Here is a 19,143-nt window from a genome sequence, read left to right as displayed (position 1 = left end):
AAACATGTATGTTTCTCCATCTGTGGTCGATGTCGATGATTATCCAAATAGCTTTCAACCAGGGTCTTGGCAAACTATCACGGAAGATGGATGTGCTTTCAGAGAAATCTCAAACTGCGGATCAAACACGAGTTCAAAAGAAAATATAGAAATTCGAAATAAATTTTGCCATTATTTTAATAACGAAGGAACAGTACCGTGGCAACATAATAGAACTAAATAAAATTTATAAAATTATTTTTATAATGTAATTTGTATAATATTATATAATAGATAAAATACTAATAAATATAAACATTTTTTTATTACAAATAATTTTTTATTACAAAAACCTTTTTCTATAAAAAATATAAAAAGTTTCCATATATTATAAACTTATATATTATAAACTTTATTCTTTATTTAATACTTATTTAATACTTGTAAAACTAAATAAAGCTGCTTTGTCAGTCGGTAGAGGAAATAAACGGCGGTGATTTAATAAGGATTTTTTTTCTTAGCATTATTAAGCAATTGCATCACTTGCAGCATTATGTCATCCATAACCTGAGGATTGATTTCTCGTAATTGAGCAGCAACAAGGTTACCATACAAAGCTGCTTTGTCAGAGGGTGGTGGCATAGGAGGCACAAACGGTGGTATGCTAATCGGTTGATTTATAGCATCAACTAATCGGTCAAAATTGGAACCATCTTCGCTATCTATGCTACTGCAGCTACGTTTGTTATTACCTACAATCATTTAGAGATTGTATTTTTTTACTTTTATTTTAATTACATTTGTAGATTAAATAGAATAGCGAAAAATTGAAAACAAAAGATAAAAATTTTTAAATTTCATTAAAAAATAAAATTTCACAAATATTAATTTTAATTTTTTATTTCCCTTCAATACTTTTCATAAGAAAATAATTAATAAATTAACATACGTGATCCACGACCACTACTGCTGTGTTCATCAAAAGTCATAGTATCATTAGATTCTTCGCTGAGAAATGTCGCGATATTGGTTACAGTTCTGTAATATACAGTTTAATTTTACATGCAATGAATATAAACAAATATGTACTACTGCATTAAGATATGTTTGTACGCTCGTTATTTCATAAATACGTACTCGGTTTCGAGCTGCATATCGCTAAGAAACTTCATTCGTTCGAAGTGCACCCATTTCTTTTGTGAGATCCCTGCTGAACCGCTTGGTTTCTGCTGCTTATTTTTATACATCCTATAAGTATCGCACAATGACTTCCATTTTTTCTTCATAGTCGCAATGTCTATTGTATCTATAAAAAATACAAAAATATGTTTAATGGCTCTCTACTTAATCTTATCCCAATTATGAGTATAGAATATTACTGTTCATTGCTGTTTTTATCTCTTCCCACAGCTTTTTTTTGGCTTGCATAGTTCGTTCACTAAGAGGAAGCTTGAAATTCCACAGCGGGGGACGTTTATGTATTTCTTCGATGAGCTGTTCCTCTTCCAAAATTTTACTATTTCGCCAATGGATGGTATCTGTTACGATCGCCTCCTCACCGTCTATTAAACTTTTGCGTATTATATGTCCGTCTTCTACACATTAAAATATTCATGTTACTTGTAATGTTACTTATAAAATATATAATAATGAAAATGTTACTAATGTTCACCGGTTTGAGGATAAAAATATAAATTCTCATCTATAAAGCATTTTTCATATCCCTCCAAACAAGATGAATGATAATATATTTCTTCTTTAGTACAAATAGTTTCGCACACACCACAGGTGTACAAGGGCGACAGAATTTCCTAAAATATAAGAAACACAATTATTAACACAATATAACAAAATTAATCTATCTAACATAAATAAATAAGAAACAAAGAGCAGTCTAACCTATAAGTATGTTTACTGTATGTATATAATATATACTAACTTCGTTTATATTTTCGGGTGCTGTCAATTGATTAAACCCTTTAGTCATAATTTCTCCTTTTATACACTTTTAATTAAAATAATTTAAATTTCAGCGTTGCTTCAATTCGCTAAAAGTTGGACTGTGTCGAACTTTGAGCGTTTATTCGCTAAATTCGCTATCTGGCGAAAATTGATGGAGAGGGGGTAAAACGCCAGCTTTTACTCGCTGCGTGAAATTGTGCCTTTACAATTAGATTTAGATACTATTTCTCACTCCGGCCGCAATATTACTGAGAGGGCGCTAGTACACAGCGCTCTTTTTCCAGTCACACTAACTCCCGTAAGATCATCGGTCTTTAATAGTACCTCGTCAGTGTCAAACGTCAAGTTAGCAGATAACAATTATGTTTAATAAATATTTTTGAACGGAATCGATCAGGGGCCCTATTCTTGAAATAGTTGCGTATACGCAAGTTGCACATTGGGCTTCTGCACACAGGACGCGTTGACGCGTACGCGTGATAAGAAGGCTAATAAAAGTTGGATCGAATCCAACTTTGACGCGCGGCGGAAATCTGATTGGCTATCGCGTCGCCTTCTCACTACACGTACCAGAGAGAAACCTGAGAGCGGCCACCGCGGTTCGGTGGACGCGTGTACTGATGCGCCCCCTGAGAAAGTGGACATGAACTACGTCGTTACGCTCGGTAAAAAACGTAGAAATGGTTCGAATCCGTGATATGGTTCATATCCGAACTACTCGGATAAGAACCGAGTTGAGAACTAAACAGATGAGTCAGACAAGGATCAACAATCCATCGCTCTGGCTTTGTCTCACCAACGATGAGCGTCTCGTGGACTCGTGCGGTTCAATTCCCGTCACTCGCACTTTTTTTTATTATTTATGCAAATTAGAATATTTATTCGTCAAAACAAAATTAATTCAACAATTTTTTTAATTTGCACTTTCAATAAAGCGTTTTATTATTTGTTTCATTTTATCTATACTAATATATAAAATTCTTACGGGTGGTGTATGTTTGTACGTTATTAACTTAAAAACTACTGGACCGATTTTGATAAAATCTGCACCAATATATTCGTTGAAATCTCAGGAGTGCTATAGGGTACATTTTATACCCTCACCTACGCATCCACCCACGCATTTACACATTTATTGACCAATTTTTTCGAAATTGGTACCAAAGTTTTGCAAATTTTTCGGGGATACCGACGATGGTAGTTTTTTTTAAGTTTTACACTCCCACCCACGCATCCACTCACGCATTCACATATTAATTGACCGATTTTCTCGAAATTGGTACCAAAATTTTGCAAATTTTTCGGGAATGGCTACTATGTGGTTTTTTTAAATTTTACATTTCCACCTACGCATCCACCTACGCACTTACATATTTATTGACCGATTTTTTTGAAATTGATATCAAACTTTTGAAAATTTTTCGGGGATGGCGACAATGATGGTTTTTTTAAGTTTTACATGCCTATCCACGCACCCATCCACCCACCCACCCACTCATATATTTATCGACCGATTTTCTCGAAATTGGTACTAAAATTTTGTAAGTTTTGCGGAGATGGCTACTATGTGATCTTTTTTTAATTTTACATTTTAAGTTTTACATCCCCACCCACGCACCCACCTACGCACTCACTTTTTTAAGTATGTAATGCTGATTCGGAATCTTAAACCACCTTGGCTTTGCAATGGCACGAGACTGCAAGTTAAGCGTCTCATGCCTTATATCATAGAGGCAATCATTCTGATAGGACTTGCAGCTGGTGAAATAGCATTAATTCCAAGGATACCCATGGTTCCTACAAATTTGCCATTTGCGTCCTAATCAAATTCATGATTATTCAACCTGTGGTCTGTAATAACAGAGCGTTATGTGGTTCTTTCATAAATGATTATATAAATAAGTTGCTGATTTCACATTAAATCACGTCATCATCATGAATAGATCGAAAGAAATAGAAAATATTATAATAAATTAAATGGATGGACAAGAAATAAAAAGTGTTGTGATCAATGAAATAAATGGACCGATTGATGGAAGTAGTGAAAATATCAACCAGAATGAAATAGATCGATTAAGGGAAATCGAAGAGTTTTAAAATGGTAAATAAAAAAAAATCAATTACTTAAAAATAATCTAATAATGTTTTAAAAAATTTATTTAATTCACAATTTATTTTATTAATTCTTTTTATTTTTCATATTATTAATAACCAAATCTAATTTATAATTAAAAAATTTCAGTGCTGGAAGATGGGTTTGATAATTTGTTAGTAAACGTATTAATAATAACAAGCATAAGAACAAGAAAAAGAAAATGTGATTTAAAACGTATTTTAAAACAATGTAATTTAAAAAAATTTATGTTTTTGTCAATTTGTTTTTATGCTCTTGATTTCATCATTTATTTTATATATTAGTATAGATTAGTATAGATAAATAAATAAATTATTATTTATATGTAAAAATATGTTACTAATTCTTACGGGTGGTGTATGTTTGAACGTTATTAACTTGAAAACTACTGGATCGATTTTCTTGAAATTGGTACCAAAATTTTGTAAATTTTTCGGGGATGGCTACTATGTGGTTTTTTTTAATAATACACTCACATTCAACCATTCAAATTTCAACCTCCCCCCCACACACGCACACGCACACACATACACACGCCACACACGCACACGCACACACATACACACGCCACACACGCACACGCACACACATACACACACGCCACACATGCACACGCGCACACACACACACACATGGACATTTTTAAAAACCGTGGAAATACATCAAAACCCACACACACACACATACGTACATTTTTAAAAAAACGTGGAAATACATCAAAACAATTTTCATAAAAAATGAATCTTTTCAACGATCATCGCCAAACTCAATATCAACCATCCTTAAAGGATGGTTCTAAATAAAGATTCTATTGAAATTGAGAATAAAATTTTACAAATTTTTAGGGGATGACTATTATATGGTTTTTTTAAGCTTTACACCTCCACCCACCCATCCACGCACCCACCCATGCACTCACATATTTATTGACCGATTTTTTCGAAATTAGTATCAAAAAACCACTATTGTCACCATTTCCGAAAAAATGTGTGAATGTATTTTTTTTTAAATGTTATTTTATATTAAAAAATTGTGCAAATTAGAAACTTGCACATTGCTTATTTAACAATCTATTTCATTTAGATTTCTATATCAGTAAGGTAGTGTTATAATTTTAAGAGGTGATATGAGTTTTAATTTTCAAATCACCCTTTAGAGGTGAAATGAGTTTTAATTTTTTTATGTTTTATTTAATAAATGACTATATTCATAAATTGCTGGTTTCAAATGATAAATGTCATCATGGTTGAAGAAAATATTATAATGAATGAAATAAATGGAAATAAAAGATCAAGTTTAATAATAGATGAAATGAATATTCAGAGTGAGAGTGGCAACATAGACGAAATTTCTGAACACAGAGAAATAGAAGAATTTAAAAACGGTAAATAAAAACAAAATATTTATTAATTAATATTTTTTGATCGTTTATATTTAAAAAATGTTCTAAAATATTTTTTAAATTTTAAATTAATTTTTCTAATTAAAGTAATTATTATTAATATATAATTATATGACTTAATCTATATATATAATTTAAAAATTTCAGTGTTGGAAGATGGACTCGATGAGTTATTGATAAATGCATTGATAGAATATGAAGAAGAAGAGAAGAATAAAAAAAAAGATAAGAAAGAAGAATTTATGAATGAATTGAAGAAAGAAAATAAGAAGAGAAAAGAGAATGAAAATGATGATAAGAAGAATGATAAGAAGATTAAAAAAAATATAAATAAATAAAATTTGATATATATGTATTTATAAAAAAATATATACATAAAATTATATATACATAAAATTATTTTATATACATAAAATTTATTAAAAACAATTCATAAATTATAATTATGTTTGAAAATTATTAATTAAAAAAAAATAAAAAAATATTTATAACAATAATATAAATCTATATATAATCTAGAGAGAGAAAGAGAGAGAGAGAGAGAGAGAGAGAGAGAGAGAGAGAGAGAGAGAGAGAGAGAGAGTGTGTGTGTGTGTGTGTGTGTGTGTGTGTGTGTGTGTGTGTGTGTGTGTGTGTGTGTGTGTGTGTGTGTGTGTGTGTGTGTGTGTGTGTGTGTGTGTGTGTGTGTGTGTGTGTGTGTGTGTGTGTGTGTGTGTGTGTGTGTGTGTGTGTGTGTGTGTGTGTGTGTCTATATAGATAGATATTTTTTGTAGAATGACATAAGTAGCGAAGAATTTGCCGAAAATGATTTATTGAAGACGGAAGTATAAGAGTTGCAGCGGCAACTGTCCGCTCCTTTGACCAAAACGATACATTTTTTTAGTTTATATATATAGATATTTATATTACATATTAATATAATTTATGATTGTTAATCAGTGAGCATGGGTTCCTACAAATTTGTCATTTGCGTTTAAAAGGCTGCAGTTTCCTGTAAGAATGTGTTTCGCAATGACGATTAATAAGTCACAAGGGCAAACCTTCAAAGTGGTTGGCGTAGATCTTCGAAGCGAAGTCTTTTCTCACGGCCAATTATATGTGGGATTCTCACGGATTGGTTCGGCAAAGGGCCAAACAATACTCATTCTTGATGAGAGCAATAAAACTCGCAATGTTGTTTTTACAGAGGTTTTTAATGATTAAAAAAAAATTTTAAGGATGATTGGTATTGAATTTGATGAAGATTGATGAAAGAATTAGATTTTTATTAAATTTTAAATTTTATGAAAAATATCTGTGGTTGCTCTAATTTTCGTAAATTTTAAGATATCTGGATAAATTTTTTATATAAATATACTGTCATTTAAGAATGGTTGGTATTGAGTTTGGCGATGATCGGTGAAAGAATTCATTTTTTATGAAATTTAAAAATTTTAAAGAAATTGTTCAGTAATCAAGGATTGTCTCCACATGAACTGAGATTAAAAGTTAGGACTCCGATAATGCTGATTCGGAATCTTAAACCACCTTGGCTTTGCAACGGCACGAGACTGCAAGTTAAGCGTCTCATGCCTTACATCATAGAGGCAATTATTCTGACAGGACCTGCAGTTGGTGAAATAGCATTAATCCCAAAGATACCCATGGTTCCTACAAATTTGCCATTTGAGTTTAAAAGGTTCCAGTTTCCTGTTTTAATGTGTTTCGCCATGACGATTAATAAGTCCTAAGGGCAAACCTTCAAAGTGGTTGGCGTGGATCTTCGAAGCGAAGTCTTTTCTTACGACCAATTATATGTGGGACTCTCACGGATTGGTTCGGCAAAAGACCAAACAATACTTATTCTTTATGAGAGCAATAAAATTCGGAATGTTGTTTTTATAGAAGTTTTTAATGATTAAAAAAAAATTAAATGCGAAACAAAATTAATAAATGCGTGTCGAGCGCGCGAAGCGCGCGAGGAACAAACGCCAGCTAGTATTAAATATAACGTGTAAAATCAGGTTATAAGTTGAATAAAAATTATATCCAGTTTCCTGAGTAAATTAAAAAAATAGTTTTTTGAAAGCGCAAATTAAAAAAATTGTTGAATTAATTTTGTTTTGACGAATAAATATTCTAATTTGCATAAATAATAAAAAAAAGTGCGAGTGACGGGAATTGAACCCGACTCGTAGTACGTTCACTTAAGTCCGTGGTTATCACGTTACTGATTGTGAGTCGGGTTCGATTCCCGTTACTCGCACTTTTTTTTTATTATTTATGCAAATTAGAATATTTATTCATGTAAAACAAATTTAATTCAACAATTTTTTAAATTTACGCTTTCAAAAAACTCTTTACTCAGGAAACTGAATATAATTTTTATTTAACTTATAATCTGATTTTACACCTTATATTTAATATATTAAATTTTTTATATATTGCCCTAAGTTTAACGTCATAAAATTTTGTCCTTCTCGAATTACGTGGAACGCTACTCGCGAAAGAAGAAATCTCGTGCCTGCCGCCGCACGAGTCCACGAGACGCTCATCGTTGGTGAGACAAAGCCAGAGCGATGGATTGTTGGTCCTTGTCTGACTCATCTGTTTAGTTCTCAACTCGGTTCTTATCCGAGTAGTTCGGATATGAACCATATCACAGATTCGAACCATTTCTACGTTTTTTTACCGAGCGTAACGACGTAGTTCATGTCCACTTTCTCAGGGGGCGCATCAGTACACGCGTCCACCGAACCACGGTGGCCGCTCTCAGGTTTCTCTCTGGTGCAGAAGCCCATCGCGAATAATCGCACCTGAAAATCCCTAGAACGTTATTCTTGACGGCAATTCTTGATTCGCAACTGAAACGTATACGCAATTTTTCATTCGCAATGCAACGAATGGGTCATATCATACTTTTCAAGAGAAACGTATACGTTTTTAGAGTTTGTTGTCGCTCATGGCGTGATATATGGTTTATAAAAAAAAATATATGTATATATAATAAGTATATAAATAAACACAAGAAATAAAAGAAATATAAGAAATTTAACGAATTTATAAGATAAAGATATAATAAAAGACTCTGCGACCACAATGAAGAAAATATTAAGAATAAAAATAAATATTAAATATACTATAAAGAATAAAAATTAGGAATATATATTAAATGTAACGCACAATAAAAAATAACAAAACATAATAAAGTATAAATATTAGAAATTGTGTCATTCAGTCATAATAACATAACAACCAAAAATATTTATATTTTTATTAGTTTGTAAATTTAAACAATATATAGATTTAGACATTATTAACCAAATATATAATCTTAACCAAGTAAAAAAATCTGTAATCCCAGAGTGTTTCGTGAGACGCGAATCTAACGCGAGGGTGAACGTGAGGTGGGGTCACAACACAAAAAAAGGCAATCTCTTTAACAAGCACTAAGTAACGACTTTATTAGGAAAAAAAAACACAAGAAAAAAAAGAAGAATCAATACAATTTTGTCCGTTTCCGAACTTTGCGGCAACGCGAGTATCGAAGCGAGCGACTTCGAACGAAAGCGTTCGATTGTTCGGGCGGCGCGTTCTGCGAGCGACAGAATTACAGCGGCTAATTACACGGAGTGCGACTCGATGCTTAAACGTGAGAAGGCAAGAGACGATCTGCTGTAAAGTTTGACGGGCGCTTTATTTAAGCGTTTTATTATATTCTTTTGCGTGTGCGCAAAGCGTCCTTCGTCGCGAATTCATGTCAATTCAATGTCAATATTTTTAACCGTCAGCTGCTCGCGAAAACACAGAAAAAAAAACGCCGTCGGCGGTGGTCGGCCCGGGATCTCGAGTCCGCGCGCGTTGTGTTTACAAACTATCAGCTGTTTGGCTCGTGTTGTCACCTTTAATTTCGAGTGTTATAATTTATTGGCGCGTCTCTATTGCTCATGACAAACGATGTCATTGGGAGCAACAATATTGTTGTAACAAACTATGTCACTCGCGTGACGGCAAAGGTGACACTGTTTCGACCGATGACAGTATGGAAGATTACATTTTTAATTAAATCATGATCGCGCTCGAACATTCCGCCCGCCTTGTTTGGAACAATTCAAACGAAACTCGAAAAGCGAGAAAAAAGAAAAAAAATAAAAATTACGATTGCAATGTAGCGAGAACGGGAAATGACTGAAAATGAATTTAAATGTGAAACGAGATGCAATTTGAGCAAGGCATCGAGGTTGGCAACGACGAAGAGAGTGGCGGATAACCTAGGTACGGAATTGCGCGGATTGGGGCGCGATTGCGTTGCGGGTCGCGTCTCGCTACGTGGCTGCCTCGGGGTCGCTCTGCATCGGTAGGAGGATGAGGCGGTTCACGGGTCGTGTCAACGTTGACGACGCGGTTCGCAAGGTCACGACTCGAACGTGGCCGTCTTCTCCGGGATGCGTGTCGATGATGCGCGCCAACGGCCACTTGTTCGGTGGCGAAGCCTCGTTGCGAAGGATGCACAAGCGGCCGATTCTGACGGCGGTGTCGGACTTCCACCACTTCGGGCGGTGGTTCAGCGTGTGCAAATATTCTCGCGACCACCGATCCCAGAAGTGCTGCTTCATCCGTTGCACCAGCTGCCATCGCGAAAGTCGATTCTCCGGAACTGTCGTGAGCGACGGATCGGGCACGGCGTTGAGGGCAGTGCCGATCAGAAAATGCCCCGGCGTCAGGGCGGCGACGTCGTCAGGGTCCTCGGACAGTGCCTCGAGCGGTCGCGAATTGAGGCACGCCTCCACTTGAGTGAGAAGCGTGGACATCTCCTCGAATGTCAGGGTTGCGTCGCCGATCACCCGACGGAGGTGCCGCTTGAGCGCCTTGACGGCCGCTTCCCACAACCCTCCGAAGTGCGGGGCTGCCGGGGGGTTGAATCGCCATCGTATGCGGTCTTGGGACAGCTCATCGGCGATGCGTCGACCTTCCTTGCTGCTGGCGGCGAAGAGGGCTCGAAGCTGCCGGTCGGCTCCTACAAAATTTGTTCCGCAATCGCTGTACAGTACTCGCAAAGCCCTCGGCGGGCGATGAAATGGCGTAGCGCTGCAATGAAGGCGTCGGCCGTGTAATCGGACGCCACGTCCAAGTGTACGGCTTTGGTGCTCATGCAGACAAATACTGCGATGAACGCCTTGGTACTTTTGTGCCCTCGACCCTTGGTTGTCCTCAGAAATATCGGGCCGGCATAATCGACCCCAGTGTGCTGGAATGGTCTCGACGGGGTCACGCGAGGTCGAGGGAGATCGCCCATCAATGGCTGAGTCGCTGCCGCCCGCCATCGCAGGCAGGTCACGCAGCGATGGATGACCTCCTTGACGCATGTTCTTCCGCGTGGAATCCAGAAGCGGTGACGAAGTAGGCCGAGTATCGCCTGCACACCACCGTGCAGTGTTCGTCGATGGCTTGCTTCGACGAAGAGCCTCGTCAGATGACCTTCGCTTGGCAGGATAATGAGGTGCTTCTCGTCGTACGGGAGAGAGGCGTTCCGTAACCGACCTCCAATCCGTAGGATGCCCTTGCCGTCGGTGAAGGGGCTCAGTTTGAGGATCGGGCTCCTTCTTGACAGTCCTTTATCGCCTGACAAGGCGACGAGTTCTGCTGGGTATCCCCGCGCCTGAGAGATGCGGATCCATGCGTCCTCGGCGTCTTGAAATTCGTCTACGGACAGTATGGAGCCTCGCGTCTGCCGTGGTTTCAGCCAGCGTCGACACCATGCCGAAATGCGCACCAGGCGGAGCAATGAGGAATATCTCGTCAGCATGGTTGGTTCGTCCGGGCATTGTCGAGATGCTGCGTGGCTGCTCGTGCGTTGCTCCAGCGGCTCCGACGTAGCCTCCAAGGCCGGACCGGCGGGCCATGGACTTGTCGATGTCGTCAGCCATGGCGGCCCCAGCCACCACAGCTCGTGTTCCACTAGTTCCCTGGGAGAGAGTCCTCGAGATGCGCAACCAGCTGGGTTGTCTCCTCCGGGTGTGTGGTGCCAGTGCGCCTCAGGTGCGACGCGCTGGATCTCGGCGACGCGGTTGGCCACGTACGTTTTCCAGCGAGCCGGATGTCCTTGTATCCAGGACAAGGTCACCGTGGAGTCGGACCATAGGTGCGTATCCGTGACTGGCAGCTCTACGACGGTCCGGTGATGTGAGACGAGTGTCGCTAACAAGGTGGCTGCGCAGAGCTCGAGCCTGGGCAACGACACCTGCTTCACAGGTGCGACCTTGGTTTTGGCGGCCACCAGAGAGACTCTGACCGTTCCGTCACGGCCAACGGCTCGTAGATACAGCACGGCGGCGAAGGCTCGCTCTGAAGCGTCTGCGAAGCCGTGGAATTCGATGGTGTCCCCTGGTCGATGATCGAGCCAACGCGGAACTCGTATGCGGGCGAGACTCGGGAGATCCGTCTTGAACGCCGCCCAAAACTCGGCGTCCTTTGGTGCCAGCGGAGTGTCCCAGTCGAGGCCTTGTAGCCAGACCGACTGGATCAGAATTTTCGCTCTAACGACCACCGGCGCGAGCCATCCCAACGGATCGAACAGTTGCGCGGTGATGGAAAGGACGGACCTCTTCGTGGTTGGTTGAGGCTTGATCTCGTGTATCGCAAAGGAGAAGCTGTCGATGCCCGGATGCCAGCGTAGGCCGAGCATGGAATGGCTCTCATGCGATTCCCAGGCCCGGAGATCGGCGCGCATTTGGTCCGGCTCGGGAATGTCCTTGAGAAGTTCCGGATCGGTTGCGGACCATTTCTTCAGCGGAAACCCGCCCGCCCTGCAAATCTGAAGCAACTGCCGCTGGATTTCGTGCGTTTCCGACAGTGAGGCGGCTCCGGTCAGGATGTCGTCAACGTAGACGTCGCGGAGCAGTACAGCCGATCCCAGGAGGTATCGAGCTTCTTCGTCCGTGGCGAGTTGACGCACCGAGCGGATGGCGAGGAACGGCGCGCAAGCTAACCCGTACGTCACAGTATTCAGTCGATATTCTTCAATCGATTCCGTCGCGTCACGTCGCCACACGATTCGTTGCAGGTCGCGATCTGCCGGATGTACGAGAATCTGTCTGTACATCTTCTCAATGTTGCAATCGCGTACCTGTGTCGGCGCCAGCGGGTCAAGATGTCAGGCAGCGACGGCAGTAGATTTGGTCCCGCGCGGAGTTTGTTGTTGAGCGCGACACCGGACGGCAAGGCTGACGAGCCGTTGAAAACTACGCGCAGTTTGACACTTCCGTCGGCGTTCTTCAAGACCCCGTGGTGAAGCAAATAACACACGCGCGCGTCGGTTGCTGCTTCGCGGGAGTCTATCGGCGACATGTGGTCGAGTTTCTCGTAATCGCATGAAGTCGCGATAAAGCTCGTGTAACCGAGTCCCGCGCGAACCGGCCCTCCATGCCCGAGAGTAATCGCATCGCGGCGATTCGCGTCCCGGCGAAATCCGTCGTGTCATCGGTTAGCGGGAGTCGCACCACATACCGTCCGTGTTCGTCTCGAGAATGCGTTCGCGCGAACCACTCTTCACACTCTTGCTCTTCCAGCGTCGGAGGCAACGAGTCGCGCGACACTTCCTCCTGTTCCCACAACCTCTTCACCATGCTCACCAAGGTCTCGTCGACGACGCACGAGTGGCTGTGAGCCTCGGCCCTGTCGGCTGACTCTTCGATCGTGTCCGAAAGAATCCACCCCAGGGACGTACGTTGTGCAACGGGTTCTCGCGGACCTCCCTTGACGACGCCGGAGTCAAGGATTGCGGCGTACACGTCCGCGCCGAGTAGGATGTCCACCGGATCGGTGGCCTGGAAGTCGGGGTCGGCCAGCTCGAGTCCGTGTAGGTGCTGCCAAGATTCCCTCCTCACGGTCGTCACTCCGGTGTAAACCGTGAGACGCGGCAGGATCAGCGCCGATATGGTCATTGGCGATCCGGCGGCGCGAGGCAGGACCCGAAGAGACACTCGTCCGTGGGCGGTGCCGGTTTGCGTTCCGCCGACGCCGAAGACGGTAACCGCGGCTGAGCCGCGCGGCAATCGTAATCGCTGTGTCAAAGCTTCCAAGATCATCGATGCCTCCGATCCCTGGTCGATCAATGCCCTAGCTGCATGCAGTCCTCCGAACTTGTCGGCGACTCGAACGCGCGCGGTGGCAAGAAGGACTGCTCCCCGCCCTAGACACGGCTGTTGGGCCACGTGCGAGGTCGAGGTGGTCTCGCGACAGGCATCGTGCAGCGATGTGTGATGTCTGCCTCGACACGCTGAACAATTCTTTTTCGATAGGCATTCACGCACCTGATGTTTGCCAAGACAGTTGAGGCACAGTTGATTTGCCTCGACGTGTTTCTTCCTCTCCTCCGCCGTCTTCTCCTGGTAGCCATCGCAGAGCATCACGAAGTGGTCTTTCTTGCATAGTGAGCAGCGCCCCCGCTTCACTTCTTGTTTCTGAGCGTGATGAGATCGTGCGGGTCGCGCACCGTGGTCCCCGGATTTGTTCGACGCCGCCTCCAATTTCTGGGGCTGGAGTGCCTCAAGAGTCTGCAATCGTCTCTCCAGAAACTCCTTGATTTCGGCGTATGATGCCGGCTCCGAGGTTCCTCCGATGGTGACCGCGCGTCGAGGAGTTCCACTATCAGATGGACGAATAGGTCCTCGCAGCTCGAGACCGGCCATTCGATGCTCTCGAGAGCGCCGACGGTGGAGACCACGCATTGTAGAATGCGCTTCAAATCGCTCAGCGACTCGCTCTTCATTTTGGGGAGCGCTGTGAAGGTCGAGAAATACGAGCGGACGAGAAGTCTCTTATTCTCGTAGTGCTCGACGAGCAGATTCCATGCCCGTCGGTAATTCTCCGAAACTGCTGGCAGGTTTCGAACGAGCAATTCCGCTTCCCCCTTCAAGGATGCCTTCAGGTAGTGAAGCTTCTCCACGTCAGATATGATGGCGTCCGCCCCGACGACCGATTGGAAAAGGTCGCGGAACGGCGGCCAGTCGGCGTACTTGCCGGAAAAATGCGGCAGCTGTATGCGCGGGAGAGTGAAGCGTTGTCGAGAGGACGATGGTTCGATGCTCGTGGCACCTCCGCTTGCACCTTGCTTCGGTAATGTGTTCCTCAAGCTCATTAATTTCGTCTTCTGGGTGAGGAATGTCTCTTCGAGTCCGCTGAAGTCTCCTGTGACGTAGGCGTGGGTCTTCAAGTCCTTCCAGAAGTTGGCGCGCAATTCGTCATGTTGATTTTCGAACTTCTCCCAGACCCTTTCCAACCGGTGGAGGCGCGTGTCAATGGCCTCGACCGTGATGTTTGCCTTCCCCAGCTTATTGAGGTTCTCCATTGTGTTCGCCATCCGAATTTGAAGATTGTCTTGAGCGAGGATGAGACACTCCATGTCCATGCTCATGATGCGCGTTGAGAACTCCTGTTCACTCTCTCACTGCACTTATGTTGCACCGGATCAAGCTTATCCGGCTCGAAGGACCAGAATGTTTCGTGAGACGCGAATCTAACGCGAGGGTGAACGTGAGGTGGGGTCACAACACAAAAAAGGCAATCTCTTTAACAAGCACTAAGTAACGACTTTATTAGGGAAAAAAAAACACAAGAAAAAAAAGAAGAATCAATACAATTTTGTCCGTTTCCGAACTTTGCGGCAACGCGAGTATCGAAGCGAGCGACTTCGAACGAAAGCGTTCGATTGTTCGGGCGGCGCGTTCTGCGAGCGACAGAATTACAGCGGCTAATTACACGGAGTGCGACTCGATGCTTAAACGTGAGAAGGCAAGAGACGATCTGCTGTAAAGTTTGACGGGCGCTTTATTTAAGCGTTTTATTATATTCTTTTGCGTGTGCGCAAAGCGTTCTTCGTCGCGAATTCGTGTCAATATTTTTAACCGTCAGCTGCTCGCGAAAACACAGAAAAAAAAAACGCCGTCGGCGGTGGTCGGCCCGGGATCTCGAGTCCGCGCGCGTTGTGTTTACAAACTATCAGCTGTTTGGCTCGTGTTGTCACCTTTAATTTCGAGTGTTATAATTTATTGGCGCGTCTCTATTGCTCATGACAAACGATGTCATTGGGAGCAACAATATTGTTGTAACAAACTATGTCACTCGCGTGACGGCAAAGGTGACATTGTTTCGACCGATGACAGTATGGAAGATTACATTTTTAATTAAATCATGATCGCGCTCGAACACAGAGCAACATTTTTATTATCATATGTTTAGTTTTTTAATTAATGCGAATTTTATTTATATTAAAGAGAAAAATATATAAACTTTGGAGAAATAGATGCTAGTGGATCTCATTAATTTACAAAGAGATAGTTCTAGATAATTTTTAAATTTTTGTGAAAGAGCTTAAAAATGATGTAGATTTATTTTTTCGCTATACTAAAATGACATCAGAAATATATTATAATAATCTTTTTAATTCTTGGTTCTGTTGTACATACCATATAGGAGCAATAAAGCTGCATTAGTTTGATTGAAATATCTATGATATCTTTATTTGTCAAAACTTTTATTCTAAATAATTTGAATGGTTTTTTCTTTGGTATTATTTTTTAATTTGAAATATAGAATTAAATTATATAAATTAGATAAAGCTAACTTAGATTAATAATAAGATTAGCTATTTGAGTATTCACACGCATATCTGTTAATTTGCAATACTATTTATCTGTAATGAAATAATATATTTGTACAAATAAGTAATAAATTTGAAAGTAATTAATATATATAAATAATTTTAAAAAACAGTAAAAACGTTATTCAATTTTTTAATTAAATAAAGTTATTTAGTTATTTAGTTAATTTATAAAAAGTGTTTATTATATTTAATTACAATTTTATTAATTTTCTTATTTTCATGCGCAGTCATATTAAACAATCAATTTTTAAAATTAGATGTGATTCTTAAATTCAGCCTAAGAGCCAAGCACGATAATTAATTCTAATTTTTCGGAACGGTATCTCTTGGTTTGAGATTACTAAGTTCCATCAAATTAATAATCCTCGAATTTTTACAACGGGAAAATAGGCGAGAAAAATATAGGTCCGAAAAGTCGCTGAAGCGGGAATTGAACCCGCGTTTTTCGCTTGCCAGGCGACTGCTCTTACCATTAAGCTATTCAGACCCTTTCGATCCTATATTTTTCATTTGCCTTATAGTGGATGTTAGTAAATAGCGCCATGAAATAGGCCGAGACGCAAATCTAAATTAAGAAATATTTTTATCGGCTCTCAGTATTTAATAACTAAATGTGATTCTTAAATTCGGCCTATATTTTTCTCGCCTATTTTCCCGTTGTAAAAATTCGAGGATTATTAATTTGATGGAACTTAGTAATCTCAAACCAAGAGATACCGTTCCGAAAAATTAGAATTAATTATCGTGCTTGGCTCTTAGGCCGAATTTAAGAATCACATTTAGTTATTAAATACTGAGAGCCGATAAAAATATTTCTTAATTTAAAATTAGAGTTTATGTTATGGCTCTGCTAATATTTAAAACATATAAATGTCTTGATTCGAGTTGGCTATGAGAGCCCAAGCACGGATAGTAAGGTGCAAATAAAATATTTCAAATTAGGTAAAAACATTTAATTTAATACCATTTGACGAACGTTTCGGCTCATTTTTACCTTCTTCAGCGTAACAGATTAAAACATTCAAATTAAGGGATCGTGAACGGTGTCATATTCTACAACTTTATGAGGAGATGCATTATACTCTGCTTATATTTCTTCCTAGGTTGATAAGCCCAGAAGTGGAGATTGAGATGTAAATATATCAAGTAGTTATATCTAAGAATGAACATTAATGTTATGAAATGAAGACAATGCGTTTCTTTACAATATTTACCAAGATGTAGATCACCTTACTGATAAAATCTCATTTTTATGCGGTGTCGTATTTTTTACAAGTAGTCGGAAACATTGTCTCCAGATAAAACTGTCTTATAGTCTTCAAATCAGTCGTTAGACTGATTACAATAAGCGATACAGTGATTCGCAAATTTTTTTAAAGGACAAATTAAACATACATGTAAACACCAGTCGGACGATAAGAAAAAGCAAATAATAAATAGAGTCATAAGTTACATAAATTCTAAGTGATGTAAAAATAAATATTAATTCTGAGAATAAGTAAAATTTTTTAATATTATAAATTATAAATATGACGTTTGGTAGGTTGAAATTGGATGAATGAAATGAAATTTGAATAGCGTTAAGTGTAAATTGAGTCGTTTTTTTTTTCAAATTTCATTTCATTCATCCAATTTCAACCTACCAAACGTCATATTTATAATTTATAATATTAAAAAATTTTACTTATTCAGAATTAATATTTATTTTTACATCACTTAGAATTTATGTAACTTATGAATCAATTTTTAGTTATAAATTATTTACATCAAGGTTTCCATAAATTTTGCAGATTAGAAAATTATAGAAAGATATTATTATGTGTTATTTAAATGATAAATTTTTTATATTTATAGAAATATATTTTTCTAAATATATTTTCTAAAAATAAAAACATTGATATAAAATTTCATTGATACACTGAGAGAATTTTTTCTTAGAATTTACCCTGAAAATCGTGGTAAGTAATCAAAATAGGTAGGTAAATAAAAATAATAATATCTATATCACGATAATATAAAACATGTTTGATTATAATTTTACTGTATAGTAAAATTAATTAAACATTTTATATATTTTATCGTGATATAGATATTATTATTTTTATTGTGATCAATATTAATCAGAGAAATTCTCATAAAATTCTTGCCATACTATATTGTTTCATGATTACCATGATTTTCAGGGTAAATTCTAAGAGAAAATTTTCTATGTATATATAATTTCATAGTAAAACTTGAAATGCAAATCTTTCTGCAATTTATTTGTATAAGATTTTATCTTTTTAAGATATATATATATATATATATATATATATATATAAAATACATCAATATACATACCCTGATATACACGCGATATGTAAACACATGTTGATATTTGCCCAATGTTTTTCGAAAATACAGTGCAATACAAAACGTATACGTTTCCAATTGCAAATATTACAAAAAAGTGTTCAAGAATCTACTTTCAGAAGCGTATACGCATTTTGATCGTACGAGACATGCGCATACGCAATATTGCGAACGAAGTCAAGAATAGGGTCCCTGAGGCCCTTAGGTTTGTCCTTCATTGCTGAACTTTCTGCACTAGTGTACACTAGTGACACCAAAGCGTTCTTTGACTATATAAATATGGACTGCTAGTGCTAGCTTATATCGAAATCCAAGACCTGTTGCGACATCAATGACCAAGTGGTGAACAGAGGAACTAATCCTTGTGAAGTGAAAGCTTTGCTACAAGTTTGCTACCGTGTTATTTACGTATTATTTACGTATTTTTATTTTATTCAATATAAGATGATTATATATTGTTTATAGAAGGTTGTAAATCGACGAAATATAAACGAAAATATGATGAAAATCATATCAACGAAACATTTTATGTTTTGGATTCTTAAAGCCTTGTATCCACGATGCTAGAACTCGGTCCGAGTTCTCGATTCAAGTTCTCGAATAGAATTAGTTGTACTTTGATGACTCTAGATAGCGTTATAGTCGAGTATGTGAGGTTAGTTACTATAATTT

General features: G+C 39.4%; 4 protein-coding genes across 4 annotated transcripts; 1 reads left to right on the top strand and 3 right to left on the bottom strand.

Annotated features, from left to right (window-relative positions):
• Nucleotides 1-312: 312 nt before the first annotated feature.
• Nucleotides 313-1,966, bottom strand: LOC145941457 (uncharacterized). Its single transcript, XM_083047570.1, has 6 exons — nt 1,919-1,966; nt 1,652-1,790; nt 1,359-1,574; nt 1,117-1,285; nt 929-1,017; nt 313-731 (listed from the first exon to the last, which is right to left on the bottom strand). The coding sequence occupies exons 1-6, from the start codon at nt 1,964-1,966 to the stop codon at nt 478-480; spliced, it is 915 nt and encodes a 304-aa protein (XP_082903696.1). The 3' UTR covers nt 313-477.
• Nucleotides 1,967-6,488: 4,522 nt separating this feature from the next.
• LOC145941456 (uncharacterized) lies at nt 6,489-7,207 on the top strand. Its single transcript, XM_083047569.1, has 2 exons — nt 6,489-6,665; nt 6,917-7,207. The coding sequence occupies exons 1-2, from the start codon at nt 6,489-6,491 to the stop codon at nt 7,205-7,207; spliced, it is 468 nt and encodes a 155-aa protein (XP_082903695.1).
• A 2,574-nt stretch (nt 7,208-9,781) lies between these two features.
• LOC145941455 (uncharacterized) lies at nt 9,782-12,558 on the bottom strand. The gene is made up of 2 exons (XM_083047568.1): nt 10,539-12,558; nt 9,782-10,473 (listed from the first exon to the last, which is right to left on the bottom strand). Exons 1-2 carry the CDS (start codon nt 12,556-12,558, stop codon nt 9,782-9,784), a joined length of 2,712 nt encoding a protein of 903 aa, XP_082903694.1.
• A 232-nt stretch (nt 12,559-12,790) lies between these two features.
• LOC145941454 (uncharacterized) lies at nt 12,791-13,864 on the bottom strand. The gene has a single exon (XM_083047567.1). The coding sequence runs from the start codon at nt 13,862-13,864 to the stop codon at nt 12,791-12,793; it is 1,074 nt and encodes a 357-aa protein (XP_082903693.1).
• Between the last annotated feature and the right edge of the window lie 5,279 nt (nt 13,865-19,143).

This window comes from Prenolepis imparis, unplaced genomic scaffold, assembly GCF_030444845.1.
Source record: "Prenolepis imparis isolate NDT839.2.m4 unplaced genomic scaffold, iyPreImpa1.0 SCAF_10, whole genome shotgun sequence".
NCBI lineage: Eukaryota > Metazoa > Arthropoda > Insecta > Hymenoptera > Formicidae > Prenolepis > Prenolepis imparis.
The sequence above is the reverse complement of the archived record's forward strand: the minus strand, read 5'-3'. Positions and strand labels throughout refer to the sequence as shown.